Source organism: Artemia franciscana, chromosome 21 (genome assembly GCF_032884065.1).
Source record: "Artemia franciscana chromosome 21, ASM3288406v1, whole genome shotgun sequence".
NCBI classification, from domain to species: Eukaryota; Metazoa; Arthropoda; class Branchiopoda; order Anostraca; family Artemiidae; genus Artemia; species Artemia franciscana.
The window spans coordinates 34,613,550-34,630,820 of record NC_088883.1 but is presented as its reverse complement, the minus strand read 5'-3'; the positions used below and the strand labels follow the sequence as shown (position 1 = coordinate 34,630,820).

The following is a 17,271-nucleotide window of genomic DNA, read 5'->3' as shown; positions in this document are numbered from 1 at the left end:
GAGGCTTTAAATAGATTAGGTTGGAGGAGGAGCGTGCGTAGCTGTGTTGGCCTCAGGCGGCTTGGTGCTGCAGTGAGTTATTAGTAGTAGTAGTAGTAGTATGCAAGTTGTGGCTCCGGAGGATATTTATCCTTTGCATCCTCATTTTTGGGTTAAAACTTAGAACTTTTTTTTCTTTTGTATTTCAGAACTTACCTGGATGTTACCAATAGATCGTTTCTGTCATTTAATAGAAAGGGATATGTAATATATAACAAAATATAATAATATATAATATAATAAATAATAATATATATTATATAATATATATTTATTATATAATTATATTATATAATATATATACAATTATATTATATAGTATAATAATATAAAATAAATAATAAATAATATAATATAATGCAATATAATATATAATAGAAGGGATATGTAATATGTAATATAAGATTTATTATTCACATAAAATTGCTGAAGATATCACATTCATAAGGAAATGCAAACTTGGGCCAAATCCTCCAAAATATTTTTTGGAAATTTTCAGAAATTTTTACGGTTTTCCAAAGTATTTTCTTGTATTCATCCCAAAATCATGTTCCCACCATTTCTCCTTCTTTTTCACTATATATGTGTTTGGATGGGGAGTGTGGGTTCACCAGGTAATTCCAGTATATAATCGGTGGCATAGGGGCTGGTGTACCCTCCACCCGCCTCCCTCTTTCAAATGATCCAAGAAAGTTCATACTATTCACATATAGACAATGGGTGTGAAAAATAGGAAATTATATAGGAATAAACCTGATGTCTCTTAGAAAATAATCTTTATCCAGTTTGGAATGTCCTTTGCGGATTAAAAAAAGTGTCGATAAGTATCTGAAAGGAAGCCCTAAGCCTATAGTGTGGCTTGAAGTTATTACTTGTACTCTTGAGTAACGTAAAAGTTAAGTTAAAATTTGTTGAGAGGCGAGTTTGTCTACAGCTTTAAATAATACAAACTAAGCAAAAAAGACGAAAAAAGATTAATTGACAAATACAACTATGATAAAATTCAACTGCTAAAATCCTTAACAAAGTATTCCCCCAAACATAATTCCCTAAGTTTATCCCTAAACGAAGAAACTTACATAACTGTTGAATAGCAAACACATTCCTCTCAGACAATTAACTTCTCCGCTCAATTAATCAGCATTTACTTTCCAAACACTCGTCCGAAACATTCATTCCGCAACTAAGACAGCTCATCACACTCGGATACAAAATGAAAGAGATTCTCATTCACACATCCATGGATTGGGCAAAAGCAGGGGCCAGTCGCCACCCTAAACTTTTCCAAAAAAAAATTCTCTCTCCTGAATACAAACTATCCCTCCTCACGAACAACAAATTCTTCAAATCCTCTCTATTCAACCCAAATTTAAAATAGACTACCTCCCCTCAACACTCTTTAGCTCAGGAGGAAAACCTCAGAGACATAGTTCGATCATTTTGGGTTTGCCACTCCTGGATTTTTGGGTTATTTAGGGTTCACTGTACTTGCTTCCATACGGACACGCTTTCATCCATCGGGCCTTTTCCTACATTCCACATCTCTGAAAGGCCACAATGGTTCAGTATTTTCTTGACCTGACTTGGCCTCGAATCACGTCTACCGTCCTTCAAACTCTCCAAATGAGCTGACTTAAAAAGCCAAACACTAGGTAACCTAATTCTTTTCTGTCTAAACTTTACCATTTTAATCAGTCTAATACTCCTTAAAGTGAAAATCCCCAAATCTCCTCTAAGTACCACTGAACAAATGAACCTTCAAGCCTAAAATTCTCTTAAAATATTTTATCTAAATTACTTCTAACTTATGTACTTTAGTGAAACCCCAAACCTCGGACCCATAATGTAGACTGAAAGCTGCTTTTATCTGGAACAATCTTTTCTGAATCCTCATATCAGCTAGTTGATTTAAATTACTTCTCAAGAGCGTATTTATTAACCCATCTTCCCTTAAATTACAATCTTCTACATGCCTAGACATCCTCTTTAGCGGGCTAAACTGAACACTGAAATAAATAAATTCCTCTTTAACCTCTAACATTGTTCATCCCAAATTCAATCTCAGAATCAGCATCCCATTTGATCGGAAATACCAATACTATTGACTTCTTAGTATTTAACACTAAATCCTTCTTTTCTAAATAATTTTTTATTACATCTAATTGTTTCTGAAGACTATCTCTACCGTCCGCCTCTAGAGTTATGTGATCTGGAAATAAGACAGGTGATATCCTAAACCAATCTAAAGATACATAAAGAGCTCCATTCCTTTTCATCTAACAATCTAAATCACCAACAAATAACGGGAAAAGCTAGCAAAAAAAAAAACAGAACATTTAGCAGTGTATTCCGAAAACTAGAAGGCTTGCTGCGAAAACAATGAAAATGTAAAATAGAAAAAATTAATATATAAGTTGAATTTACTGGAAATTATTTTAAGAATTAGGGGGTTGAAACCACAAACCAAAATAAATAAAAATTAAACTTTGTGAAATGAAATATAATACGATGCTTTTTGCGTTTGTTGTGGAAGCTGTAAATGTTTCAAAAATATTTTTAAATTCAAAATGATTAAAAATCAAATTTAAATTAAATTATTTAAGAATTAGGGAGTTGAAGGCGTATACCAAAATGAATATAAACAATCTAACGTATACAAAATGTTGCGCACTCATGGCCCCAGAATAATATAATTTTTTTGTAATGGGATTCTACTTTATACTGTTGTCATTTTTTTTTTATCAAGCTAAATTCAAGTAACGTGAATCAATTAAGTTAGAGAGACCTGGTTCAAATAAAAAAAATTTTAATCTATTGCTTTCAAATTTAAAATAATTTCTTCACTTTTATAAAACTTTTGAAATACCATTTACTTGAACTATATAGTAATAACTTTCATCAAAAAACATATTGTCAAATTGTGGCAGAAATGATCTTAAAGAATGGTCACAAATATACATGGTCATATACGAATATGTAACTTGCAATGCAAAAGGGTTTCCTGGTGCAAGATAAAGGCAAAAAGAGTTTTAGAAGAGCTTTTGTATAGAGTTGGGCATTACTGGAATTATAGTGCATTCGTATATATCAGAACTTGTTGGATAGCTTAGGATATTAGAACTTGTTGCGCACATGGTCACAATATATACTCCTCATTTGTTTTTTCAGGCCCTTGGGAATATTAAAACTGAATTTTAAAGGGTCGGCGAGGGAGTAGTAACCCCCTTCTTCAATTTAACTCCTTCCACTTTTATCTTCTTCTGTTAACCCTTCTCCTTCTTATTTCTATTAACCCCTTCTACATTTAATAGAGCCTTGGATCAACAGAGTGACTTGTGTCAGCAGATAATGAAAATTCAAAAACTTAAAAATTCAAAAACCATGGACCCTTCCCTAGCCCCTTCGCTGATAAAAAATCAAACCTATACATATATCCTTCTATTTCAGAAGACACTTTCAGACGTCCAAGATAATACCGATATTAGTGCAAGATTCCTTTTGCAGAGGTAAATAATTATGTTTTCTATTCAAAGTTTGTGTAATTACTAATTAACTATTTATGCTAATTCGTTTATTTTAAATTAGTTATTTAAGTTTATTTTTAAATTAGTTATTTACAAAATTATTTCATTTATTTACTGATTAGTTTATTTACGAAGTTACTTTATTTAAAGTTAATTAATTTAAAATAAGTTTATCTATTATTCAATATTACTACAAAAAATTTGGATTGAGTACGGGATTCTGTCGCTAAATTAAGAGCTTCTAGATTGTCATTTTAATTGTCTGAAGCTCTGTGGAAAACACAAGATGTTGTATATTTAGATGCTAACACGAGTCGAATTTAGCTTTGGCAGCTCGAATTCACGTCATTTTAATGAGAAAGAAGCATTTTCTTTGACATATGTTCGCTTTGCTTCTGTTCAGGTTGAATTTTCCCCATCCCTGGATTTTGAAATTACCTTTTATTTGGTATTTTCGTTAAAAAAAAAAAAAAAAAAAAAAAAAAAAAAAAAAAAAAAAAAAAAAAAAAAAAAAAAAAAAAAAAAAAAAACCTTCAGACTTGCAAAGGCTCTTTTTTATTTTTTCATTTTAAAATTTGAACAACACCCCCATCCTAAATTTCTATATATTTGTGCTCCTGCCTCCACAGTTGGGTATGCGAATTTTGGGAAACTTTCATGGATAGTTTTTTTTTTACATCTAAACACTAGATAATTTAGACTGAAGAGTGCTGACTGTCAAATGTATTGCCATCTAAAATCTTCGACGATGTCACCTATTATTTGCATTAAACCATGTCTTTGCTATGGCTTTTTCAGGCTAAGTTGCGCACGCTTTTTATTTTTCTGTTATTTCCAGTCTCCATTGGTGTTTTTTAAGACTCAAAAGGCAAAACAGGCGCATTTGAAGTGGCTCTTTTTTAAGAAGAAGTAACATATAGTGAGCGGAAGCTGTTTTCGCTCGGGTTACTTTCGCTGAAAAGGCCATAATGAAGAAAGGTTTTTTTTTGCCAATTTTATATTTGATCTTAATCTATTCTATCGATAGTTTTTCTTTTACTGCTCAGCTAAAAGAAACAATGCTGTTTTTTAGGGGAGAAAATTATTTGAAGTTGGGTAATGCTGTAATAGCATTTACCTATCTTAAATTACTAAAGGCCAGAGACAAGATCCAAGCCACTGATGGGTGGGAACAAGTACAATAATCAGACGGGGGTATATGGGGCCCCATGATTATTTGCACACCGCCACCTTCAACCCCCTAGACTATTACAAAATCTTTTTCTTGTTATTTTCATTGGCAATTCCGAACAAAATTGCCTCTCCCATAAATTATGAGAAATTCTTTTTTCAATCCTCCCCCCCCCCTCTCCCTATTTTTTTTTAATTGGCGCTTGTGGATTCGGTTAGATAGGTTCTCCTATTTCTTCACCATTATATGGTATTGCAAACTTTTGAGAACATAATTTCATATTTTGCAGCAAATAATAAATAAGAACTTTATTCTCTATTAGAGTATGAAGAATTTTTTAATGTTTTGCAACTAGATCCATCTGTTGTTGCATGTTGTCATTTATATTTATTTGTTTAAGCAGCTGTTTAACCACCTACTGTAATAAATGTGCATGGCGGTGCTTAATTGCTATATCGTCAGGTAGTTGGATAAACTCTATGTTGTAGAAGGACAATATTTTTTTTTTAACAGAAAGTTAGCTCCTTGTGAATCTGAAAAATATGTCGTGTAAATAATACATGTAAACTGTAAAGGGCGTATAAAAACTGTTGAGGTGGAACGGGGTAAGCCTGTACCCATCCAAAAAGTTGCTTTTTAAGCCCCTCACCCCCCACACTTTGAGACAAAATCCTGTGTGTATGCCTTGAACAAGCCTTCCACGCTATTTATTGTACGAGTATCCTTAGAAGTAGCCAATGATTCCGCAGATGTCAAATTTGTTCTTAAGGCTGAATATTTTCTTCTGTTTTCCTTTAAGTAATGGACTTTAAATTTATTTCAGGGATGGACACTTAGCCATTTCATTATCATCTGAGTCTAAAGGAGAACTTGTCCGTGAAATTGTACCTTTTGTAAGATGATGAAGAATTAAAGATTATTTGAATGTATGTTCCATGTAGACTAGGCCAGGTTTGAGCTCCTCTTTTTAAGGTAGAAAAAAAATTCCCAAGTGTCAATCGTGGGACTGGTTAAGGGGAAGGAAGAGGGTAAGATAAATCCCACGCTTAGAAAAATCGTTAATACATTCAGTTCCCCTTTAGCTTTTTATCCTGACCATCCCCTAGCTGGTTATGTCCTCTTCTAGAAAGTTTCCCTAGTACGCCTATGGTCTTGGCATTAGGAACTTAATTGCTTGCAAGAAAATAAAGAGTAAAAACCAAATGCAGTAAAAGAATGAAAGGAAATAACAGGAGTAAAATTTGCAAAAAAAAAACTAGACAAAATAAGATATTACGATTCGGGCAAACAGTACGGGTGTTAATAAGAGAGGAAACTGGCCATAAAAACTCGCTAGAAAAGAAAACTGGCGTTTGTGTCAAAAGAAAGCCATAACGGCATCTTCTGCTTAATGTATCTTGGCACTCTTTTCAAACTTCAAAATTGTGTCTTAAACTAAATTTGCCCTATTGTTATAGTAAAAAACGCCAAATGCTAGATATCATAATTTTTTTTTTCGATACAGTTTTTTTCGATAATTTTTTTCTTCGATACATTTTTTTTATATTTTTTTGATAATTTTATTTTCTTCGATGCAATTTTTTTTTCGATGATTTTTTTTTCGGTGCTTTTTTTTCGATACAGTTTTTGTCGATAATTTTGTTTCTTCGATACATTTTTATTTTTTTTTGTTTTATTTTCTTCGATGAAGTTTTTTTTCGATACAATTGTTTTCGATGATTATTTTTAATACGGTTTCTTTTCGATACAGTTTTTTTTCGATAATTTTTTTTATCGATACAGTTTTCTTTTGATACAGTTTTTTCGATTTTTTTTCTTCGATAGTTTTTTTCGATACAGTTTATTCGATAGTTTTTTTCGATCATTTTTTTTCGATACAGTTTTTTTTTGCGAGGCAGTTTTTTTCGATAATTTTTTTTTCTTTACTACAGTTTTCTCTCTTTGCCAGTTTCCAATTTTACAAGTAAAGTATATCCTTTGACTCGAACGAATAAAATACCAGTAAGTAACAAGAGAGGAGTTATGGCCGAATAATAACATTTGGCAAAATTAGTACACAATAGTACATAATTCTCAGAATAAATCCCCCTCCCGTGCCAAAACAAAGAGATTGGTCAAAGGATAATGTGGATGCTTTTAAAATTCCTAGAAACGTAAATACATTGGCATAAATACGCACGCACTTTTATCTTAATCTAAAAAGGTTCGTTGTTGTCTCTTGGTTCACACTGGTATCTTTTTATACAGAAGGTTGTTGGAAGATTTGAGCGTTGTGTAACGTTCAACGTTCTTCAGTTTTTTGCAAAAAAACTAAATAAAATGCGAAAAAATGGATTCTTAGTATTCTAATTCATACGATTTATTAAGAAAAGGACAGTTCTTGTTTTTTAATAGATTTCAAAATTGTTTTTAATATATTTCAATAGATATCAAACTAAAAAAAAACAAACTTTTAATCTACTAGCACTTCCCCATTTAAAATTACATCATTTTATATAAAAATACACCTTTACCACACGATTTTGATTCATTTGAGAAATTTTATATTTTTCAAATGAATTAGAAATAAAATTTCTCTTGGGTGGAAAAAAAATTGCTAGGAATTTGATGTGTAATAAGATGGACCTATAATAAATGAGTCTTTGATCAAATGAAGCATTTGAGGTGTATTGGGGCCCGTGACACTTTTCCTTTTTACATAGATTTAAATTCAGATATATTAGAGAACCGAATTCAAGTTATTAACAAAATATAATTAAGATGAAAACAAATATGAAATGATCCATCGTAAGGCTAAGTACCTGAAGCACCAGAGGGCAATTAATTAAGATATCAAACATCAAAAAATTAAATATTACAAATTAAAGTAAGAAACTAAAATTTACCCACTCTCTATTCTTGTTTCATATAGAACTATCGAAACGTTAAGAACAGTTTACGTTTTGGGTGAAAATTTTTTGATTGTATCAACAATAGATTTGTTCTAGATAGGGGATTGGTGATATTCAGGCTGAATTATGACAGCAAGTTTCTTTTTTTTTCAAATGAAAGTAAAGAATGACATTAACAAGTCTATTAGTACTTATCTGGCATATAAGGGGAGGCTCTCACCCTGTTCCTTCATCTCGTTTGAATTGTTGCAAGGGTAATGTCCACTCCACTTTATCCGAGGTTCGGTTGATCGTACTACCCAGTTCGTCCTTAACTGTAAATCGAACCCACGATTCGCTTTGGCTTACAAATCACTTATTGATGCAGTCGAGACCGTATCCAGTGCGGGGTGTTACCGGGTTTGAACCCCCTCTCGCAAATTATTGTGCTACTGAAAGTAACAAAAATTCATATAAACAAATTTGTATTCGTTTCGTAATATTTTAGCTCCCCCCTCCCCCGCACCCAATCTAGATCCTGGAGATCCCCTCTTGAATATAGTGAAAAGAGCATGGGAAACTACTTGAGGTGTTTTCTCCCGTTTGTCTTCTAGAACAAAAAAGTCATTAACATATAAACCTATATTGTTATCTGCGTTTTCGAGCAAAATTTTGAGTTTATGATGACTTATATTTACTAATTACTGCTCTGCATGTCCAAGGATCTCCCCCTTTTTGCTTAATTGCATTTGAGTGCACTGTTTATCTTCGGTATTTGGGTGGGCGGGTAAGGTCCTGGCCTCGTTTAAGTGCTTATCTTTTCTAATTACTAAAGTAGGAAAACAGCTTGTTTTTGTTGTATCGCCAAATCATTACTTCTAACATATTATCATCATTTATAAAAACCCTAAATGAAAGATACTACCAACAGTTGGCTTAGCTTTTGATTTACATTGCTCCAAAGCTGTGCTTCTGCCATCCCAGGGGCGGATCTCGAGTAAAATCTCGTGGGGGCAATGTGACAAGGGCGTCAATGAGCAAAATCTTGGGGGGTTGGGGGTAGTGTGAGAATGGCGTCAATAGTTGACCAAATTGACAATTTATTCAAAAAAAAAGCAAAAAGAAACCACTGGGAAAGAGGGCACCATAAATAATCTTGAGGGCCCAGCCCCCCAACTGGATCTGCCAGTGTCAGCGTGCTATCCTTGAGTTTGTCCGGACATCCCCAAATTAAAAATTTGATTCAGTTCTCCAGTGATCAGCCAAAAATAAAGAGATAAAAACATACGGCATTAAACCGCTTGAGAAGCTGTAGCTATCCTTTGAAGCTTTGGGAATCGACAGATTGTTTATGTTTTAATTTAGTTAGTTTTACTTATTTATTTGCGGTTCAACGCGGCAACACCGATGCATATGCGGTGCTTCCCTAAAGAATTCATAATTTTGAAACCTAATAGAAAATCGCTTATATTGATCAATTGACGAAAGATGAGTCCCGGGGATTATTAAAAAACTGGTTGGAGAAACTTGAGTCGGCTCTTTATTCTACGAGTGGAGCCTCTATGGATTTAGATTTGAGACAGCAGCCCCGACCTCACCTCAGTGGTATGCAAAAGAGCTCTGATTTTTTTTTTTTTTTTAGTTTTTTTTTGCAAAAGAAAATAATAGCCTTCGTTAGCTTGTTCGTTCGGATAATCTTTGGAGAAACCAATTTCATGATAAACAGAGTCTGAGGGAGAGCTTGTCCATCATTTTTATAGTTTATGCAGTCAACTCTTGATAACTTTAAATTCACGGGACCACAATTTTAATTTTTCTTCGAGTAATTTAAAGTTTGACTTATGCATAGTTCAATTTACAGAGGTGCCAAATTGAAATTGGAGATATAGAGGTACGCAATCGCTAAATTTACTCCCTACAGCCACTACAAAGTTAAAGATAACTTTATTAGTGTAGCATGAAGTTGACATGTCAAACTTTTCCTTTCAAATGTCAAGACTTGACTTTCAAATGTCAATAATAAATTTAGTTTGCCAGGAAGTAGACACCTGAATATTAACAGAATTTGATTCAAGAATATTTTTAAACAAAATTAATGCATAAAGTTGACACTTTGCAATCTGCATGCCGGGGTTTCGACTAACAGATGTCTGTTGGAAAATCTTAGAGATACAGAGGTAAATTTTGACTTGTGGGGGTAAAGTGAAAATTAAATGACGATTTATCTACTAATTTTGAGTTATAGAGGTAATTTTCGAGTCACTTCGACTTACAGAGGTAAAATATAACCGCGAAATTATTTCGAGTTATGCATGTTTTTCTTTGACTTAGACAGGTTTTCCCAAGGGGATTGAAAATAATTCGAGACATCGAGAGATTCGAGTTATCGAGGGTCGACTCTATATAATTTTCGTATTTTATATATACTTTTTGGAATGTATATATATTTTGGTTTCATGTATATTTTCGTAAGGCGATGCAGAATGGAAGTTCGTTGGAACGAATTTTCAGTGGAGGCTAGACTTTTTCGAAATTTTACTCAAAAATAAATAATCAATCCCAAAAGAACTACAGGATTAGCTGCAGAGAAGGCAAATATCGCAAAGAAATTATTCCAATTTTTAATAAATACAGTTAGTGAAATGAATGAATCTTTTTAGCTTGTAAAATGTTAGCTTTTATCACACAGTCTTGGCTGAACTTTTCGTTAAGAACTAATGATGCCAAGGCTATTTAAAAAAAAATGGATTTTTAACCGAGAACTTTTATTGTAAGTGTGTTATTGTTTGTTATTTTCTTTACTGAAGACGGCGCTTACATATAGGGCCGAAGACGGCGCTTACATATAGGGCCGAAATATTCAAATAGGTTTTGTTGGTTCACTGTCTTGGGAAAAAAGTCCTCATTATTCTATCTTCTGTATTTGTACTATGGAAAGGCAGTGTGGTCTTCGTCATTATTTATTGCAATACCCGCTTCTTTCAGTAGTTAACCTGCAAGACTGGTATGAAAGCAGAACGTTTCTACGCCAGTGTCGTTAAATCTTTGAAATAAACAGTACCAGTTTGTAACTAAAATTGTGCTACAAGAAATTTGTACCATCTGAACAGCAGGTTGAAAATTGCAAAAAAATAAAATGTTTGATAAAGGAAAGCTTTAACAGATATCCTCGTCAGAAAGGAGCAATAAACCTAGAACGTGCCAACTTTACCAACAAATTTGCAAATGTACCAAATTAGGTAAAATTGGTGCAAACAGTATTACTGGCTTTCATATAAAGTGAATATACCACTCGATGCCTTTTTTAATGCAGTTTACAAATATAATAATTGCTTCTACCGCAAATTCAGATTTAAGCACTTTTTGACCTCTTAAAAATGACCTAAAAATGGGGTATAAAAAGACTTAAAACATTGGTCTCAAACTTTATAACATTGGACTCAAACTTACCGTTTCATTATAAATCCATTTTTTTAATGATATATCATCCACAAGCACTGATTTTCCATGATTAATTTGAATAAATAAATTTTACCAATAAAATGGCGTTTTCTTCTTCCTTGTCGCCGAAATTTCAATTAAAGCATGCGTTTTCCGTCTTTTTTTTTTTACAAAATAATACCGGCTAAGTTTTCTCAGCGCCAGAACTAGTTGTCGCCGAATTTCAATTAAAGCATGCGTTTTCCGTCTTTTTTTTTACAAAATAATAGGCTACGTTTTCTCAGTGCCAGAACTAGTTCAATATTACGATAATTAATGCAGAAAAACATGAAAACATGAAAAACATTTAATGTTTTTCATGAAAACAGGAAAACATTGAATGAAACAACAATTTTAATAGTAAAAAAAAACACCTGAAAAAAAATTTAATTGCCTGCAAAAATTTAATTGCAGCCTCAAATAGCTTGATCTTGCAGCATCCACAGCTTGAACTTGCAGACATTTTCAATATATATTATTACCTCGTGGAATATTTATATACACCTTCCGTCGGCTTTCATATTTTCGACCAAAAACGCATGCTTTTATTTAAAATTCGATGTCAAGGAAGAAGAAAACGTCATAACATTGGAAATATTAATTTATCCAAATTAATATTGGAAAATCAGTGCTTGTGGGTTATATAACATTAAAAAAATGAATTTATAATGAAACAGTAAGTTTGAGATCAATGTTATAAGGTATTTAAGATTTGTTCTTAGCGGTCTTAGCCTTTTCTAGAGCCTACCCCATATTTAGGTCATTTTTAAGAGGTCAAAAAGTGCTTAAATCTGAATTTGCGGTAGAAGCGATTATTATATTTGTAAAGAGCTTAAAAATTGGCATTGAGTGGTATATTCACTTTATATGAAAGCCAGTAATACTGTTTGCACCAATTTTACCCCAAATTATACCAGGATCTTCAAATTGTACCAAAAACAGTACAATTGTACCCCGTTGGCAACGCTGTTTCATACCCTGTATGCCCTGATAGAGCTACACCAGAGCAACACAGGTAATAAAATGGACATCTATGAAGCATTCGGTTCATTTCTCTAGCAGATGTCAAATGCCGGGAACAGTCATAAACATATGCACAGTAGCAATAGCTCGTTTTAGAAATAGAACGCAGGAATTCCTCACAGCAATTGCAATTTAATATAAAATGATGATTATGCACCAGCCATCCATACAAGTTCTTTTTTGCGTACTCGCAAAGGGGGATCCAAGCAGAAGTACAAGGCCTCAATATATGTCCCGAAATCCTTTTAAGCAGATAAGAGTAAGAATTGGCGCTAGTGTCGACCAAAGACAGCTATCAACGCCATCTAACATTTGGCGACACTTTGTATTTTCTTCACTTTAAAAATAAGAGTTTAAATAGTGTAATTGATAAAATCAGGGTAATAATAAGTGTCAGGTTCTTGATAAAAAAAAATGGTTACAAAGATTGAAAAATTCCAAGCGTCGCCAAACGCTAGATGCTGTGGATAGCTTTTTTATTGACACTAACACCAGTTGCTACTATTAAAAGTTACCTATATTCTTTTTAGAGACCTTCTAGCCGACAGCACGTTATTATTTGTAGTATTCATAGCTAAATTTTATTGATATATTTGTATAGAATATTACACATAAAATAAATGCAACTAAAATATTGACTAGTGCAAGTATTGCAAGAAGTGAAAGTACAGGAAAACAACAACATAAAGTATGGAAGAAACAAAATGCAAGTTCTCGCTAAACTATTTTCCTTCATATTTTTATAATTTCATCCTTTGATCTAAGAGCACCACGGAAAAGAAGCGATACGGAATGCAAAATTTTGAAATGCAGTTTTGATTTCTCTGGAATTTTATAAGATTAAACATAGTTCAGCTTAATATTTTGAAAATCTAATAAGTTTTCAGGAAAGAAAATTGTTAATTGATTTTGAGTAAGCGACAGCAGAACCTCGGACGCAATGTGGTTATAAAAAGCACAAACTATTAAGATTATTTAAAAAGCTTATATTGCAAACGAAAAAGTACTCTCAGAACACTTCCTCTTCAACGTCATTCATAGCAGGCAATGAACGTCAAATGCCTTGCCTTATCAGTAAACTTACCTCGAACATTGAAATTAACCTTTTTCATAGTATCTTGTTCTGAACACCACCTCATAGAGAGGCTATTTTCAACCATTTCTGACAGTTTTCAGAACACTACTAAGGGCCACAGCTGGTTTTCATTGTGGTCTAGATGTACGAAACACCTTGTGAAAAAGTGGCGATATGGTTCTGATTATGGCCTGCGTTAACATAAAGTGAACATAAGAACACATGAATATGTTGCCATGTCACAATTTTGAGAGTGCTTTCAAGTTTTTGCAGTATGATAATTTTCTAAGCTTTTTTGGAATAGCTGGAGCCTTATCAATCTTAAAATTGATAAATGAAAATTAGTTCCAAAAGTTCTGGCCGTCACTCTAAAACATATTTTAGGATGATTTAGGAACTATAAAAATTGTAACAAACTAGGAAAAATGCTCACCTTTTTTTTGCTTTTAAAATTATAATTCGTATATCTTAAAATTTCAAAAGATGTGATTCTCTTCCAATCACAATTTCTTTTTTAAGGGAAGCATATATTACTTTCAAATTCTTAATATAAAATCCAAAATAGTAAAATTGATTTTGTTTTGAAACAATCAAATGAATTGTTTGGCAATGATTATTAAATTCCTAAAAATTTATGGATTTAAGAATTATATTCAATATTTGTATCATTCAAACATAATCTTTAGGGATTACAGTTTCTTAGATATTATTTTAAAGAAAATTAAGACAATTTGAAAATCCTAGTTAACAAATCCGTAACATTACATATAAGTTATGCAAACATTCGAAAGAATTTATCACAGCATCAAGACCAAACAGAAACAAAGCCAAGTGTGACTTAGAAATCACAAAAGCAATTACAAAGCACAAATCTTTTAAAGAACAAAGATATCACCTACTCACATATCTCGAACGTCCTAAACTTTAACTATAAAGCTACCTCTACTGAATATTCAAAAGAATATATCCATACTATAGTCCAGGGCCGTATCCAGAAAGAGAAGTGTTACTAGATTAAGCCCCTCCCCCGCGAAATATTGTTCAAACTCTTAAATTAGTTGCAAAAATGCACGTAACAATGCGTTTTTTCAAACAAACAAGAAAACTTTCTGTGACCTAAAAATGGCAACTAAAAGAGCTTACTCCCCCCCGCCCCTCTGGAGAAAATCCTGGATGCAGCCCTGCTAAGGTACAACCTTTGTTCTTCACTAACATTAAGATTGATTATATTATTAACTATTTAGTTAGTATATCGGGAGCGTTTCCCGATACAAACATAAATGCATTAAAATAGTAAGTATTTCAATAATAAGCCATAATTATAAATATCTCGAGCCTTGAAAAGAATAGATTTTGCTACAGCCGGGAATAGTTCTACACAAATCTATTCAATTTGATATAAAAGTGAGATTTTGTTTTAGGATAATAAACAAGGCTGTAGTTTAGTTTTTGGCTATTGGTTCGCGTAAACAGCCATTATATTTTGGGTCATTGGTTTTGGTTGAAAAGTCCTCTAAGCTCCAGTAAACAAATGTGCCGCTTTGAATTGTGGAAATCTTAAACGTTTTCATAAATCTGGAAACTCAACATCAAGGGTGTGTTCCAAAACAAAACTATCATTAATGTTAATTAATTATACTTACTTTTGGATCAATATAACGTATAACACTAATTTATAAACAATATATATTACTATACGTGTATATAGGACTAAATTTTTATCCCTTAAATTTTTTTTCTTATGGTGAGATTCAGTGTAAGGCTACTATGAAGTAATAGTTTAGGGTATGTTATACAAGGTCGTATCCATGGGGGGTTACTAGTTTGCCCCCCCCCCCCAAAAAAAAAATTTGTTGAACTCGCAAAAACGTAACAAAATGAACATAAACAAGTTTTTTATGCATTTGTTTTGTAAATACCCCCCCCCAACAAAAAAAAAATCTTGGATACGTCCTTGCTGATATACCGCTTTATCTAGGCTTTTTCTCTAGAGTTTTGTCTGTTGAACCTCCTTATAAAGGTAAATCAACTCCTTATAAAGGTAAACCAACGGATAGGGTAAATCCATTGGGAATTTTTTTCGGGGGAGGGGAGGTAAAAAACGCATAGAAAATTTGTAACCGTGTTCGTGTGTGTTTACTGTATTATAAACAGTTTAGTCATAAGATTTATTGTTATCTACCATTTTAGGATGAAGGTAATAACAGGTAATTTATTAACATTAAGGGTAATTGAGTTCTGGAACACAGCCCCCCCCCCCAGAAAAATGGCACTACAGGGAAATTAAGAAGATAAACTCGGACCTAATCTTAGCTTGTGATTTCAGACTATGTACCTAACAACTAAATCAGATCGTAAATTCACGATGATAAACTACCAAAACAATTCTTCTAAAACACTGGGTATCTGCCCAATCGTTTGGATAGATACCCAAAACGATTCTTCTAAAACACTGGGTATCTACCACGTCCTCAGGGTCTAATTGTCTATACCACTATTACACTAATAAAATATCACATCCATCGTAATCTCACTAAGAACGAGTCTATTCTGATTGGCCAGCTGTGGAATTGTGGCACCATCTGATTGGCCAGTTGTGGCACCTAAAATTCCAATCTGTAGGCAGAACAGGCGGAGTCATAATCTTGGAGGTTGATGGTACATCTGGAGGCTGACGGAGCAAGATCAATTCGGTTGCGGGCGAGTATATCCTCATGGTTGGCCACCCATGTACCAAGTGAGTCGGAATCGTAGGTCGGTATAATCGTTACATCTGGAGACAAAACTTTAAATTAAAAACTTAATTTTAAATTCAACTTATGACTGCCATTTGGGCAGTTCAAAGAGATCGCGAGAAAGGATTTAAAGGAACAAATAAAAGCTCAAATAGGGATAAGTCTTTTTATAAGACACTAAAACAAAAGATACAAAAAATTCTGGATATTTCAACCACATGCATCAATGATCATCATCAGCGGATAACTTAAGACTTTGAATGAATCCCTGTTAGTGACGCCTCTCAGCCACTGAATTGAAAGTTATCTGTGAAAAGGAAGTAATTATTTTATTTTGTATGAACATTTTTTGTTGGATAATTTTAATACTTTGGTTTATCTTCTGACGACGATCACTGATGTATATGGTCAAAATATCCGATAATTTGTGTATCTGTTTTTCACTGTCTAATAAAAGGACTTACATCTAATTCAACTTTTATTTGTTCGTCATAGAAAGATAGTGAGGTCTTCCAAAAAACATATAAAAATTCAAAGGAAATTGCAATTTCATGGGACGGTTTAAAGGGTTAAGCTTTGAATAGATTGGGATGGAGGAGGAGCGTTTGCAGCCGTGTTGGCCTCAAGTAGCTTGGTGCTGCAGTAAGTTGTTGATAATAATAATGGTTGTGCAAGTCTATATATCTTTGGTATGTGCCATCAGGCATGCACTCCGAATCGTCTTCATTTTACTCGGGTGAGAGGGAGGGGGTCGAATTAAATAAACATATGATAATTTAAATGAAGATCCCCCAGAATATCGTTAAATTTAATGACGTCAGGAGGGGCTTGACTCCCTCCCCCCAACATTTGTGTGAAGTAGGTTCATGTGGTGATGCACCAAATATATTTTTGGAGAATGGAGCATGGGCAGGATAAGGAAGATGAGCGTCTGTAGATACGTATGTATAAGATAATGTATAAGGTATGTATATGATGAGTGTCTGTAGACAAGAATATGATAAGGGTTGAGTTATTGTTTTTTGTAATTTTTTTTTTATGATTTGTTCCAAGGCTCTTTTGTAAATCATGGATCACGTAACTCTAGTATTTAGGTATACCACACATGATGTCATACAATCCCTTTGTTGATTTTAGCTTTATATTTTGAGAAGGAAATCCTCTAAAAACGGATTAAAGTAAAGGTATGAAATACGGCATTGGATTTTTACAATCCCAATCGGCTGTGTTGATCTTCGTTTCATGGCCCTTCAGCCAGGAAAAACAATGGGGGGGGCAGCTGTGCTGTGCTTTCACATACCCTTCCTGTTTACCACCCCCATATTTCTCCAGGCATCCATTTAGAGCTGGGTCG

At 33.3% G+C, this 17,271-nt stretch overlaps 2 protein-coding genes across 2 annotated transcripts in view; one reads left to right on the top strand and one right to left on the bottom strand.

Moving 5' to 3' along the window:
• LOC136040981 (heat shock 70 kDa protein 14-like) overlaps window positions 1-5,663 on the top strand; it is a gene marked incomplete in the record, with an annotated part of 42,038 nt that extends 36,375 nt beyond the window's left edge. The window contains 2 exon segments of the mRNA XM_065725456.1: window positions 3,487-3,545; window positions 5,558-5,663. Coding sequence (XP_065581528.1) covers window positions 3,487-3,545; window positions 5,558-5,636 — 138 coding nt within the window.
• Window positions 5,664-12,674: 7,011 nt separating this feature from the next.
• LOC136040979 (uncharacterized) overlaps window positions 12,675-17,271 on the bottom strand; it is a 240,024-nt gene continuing 235,427 nt past the window's right edge. The window contains 1 exon segment of the mRNA XM_065725455.1: window positions 12,675-15,955. Within this exon segment, the coding sequence (XP_065581527.1) occupies window positions 15,786-15,955 (170 nt within the window). The 3' untranslated portion in view covers window positions 12,675-15,785.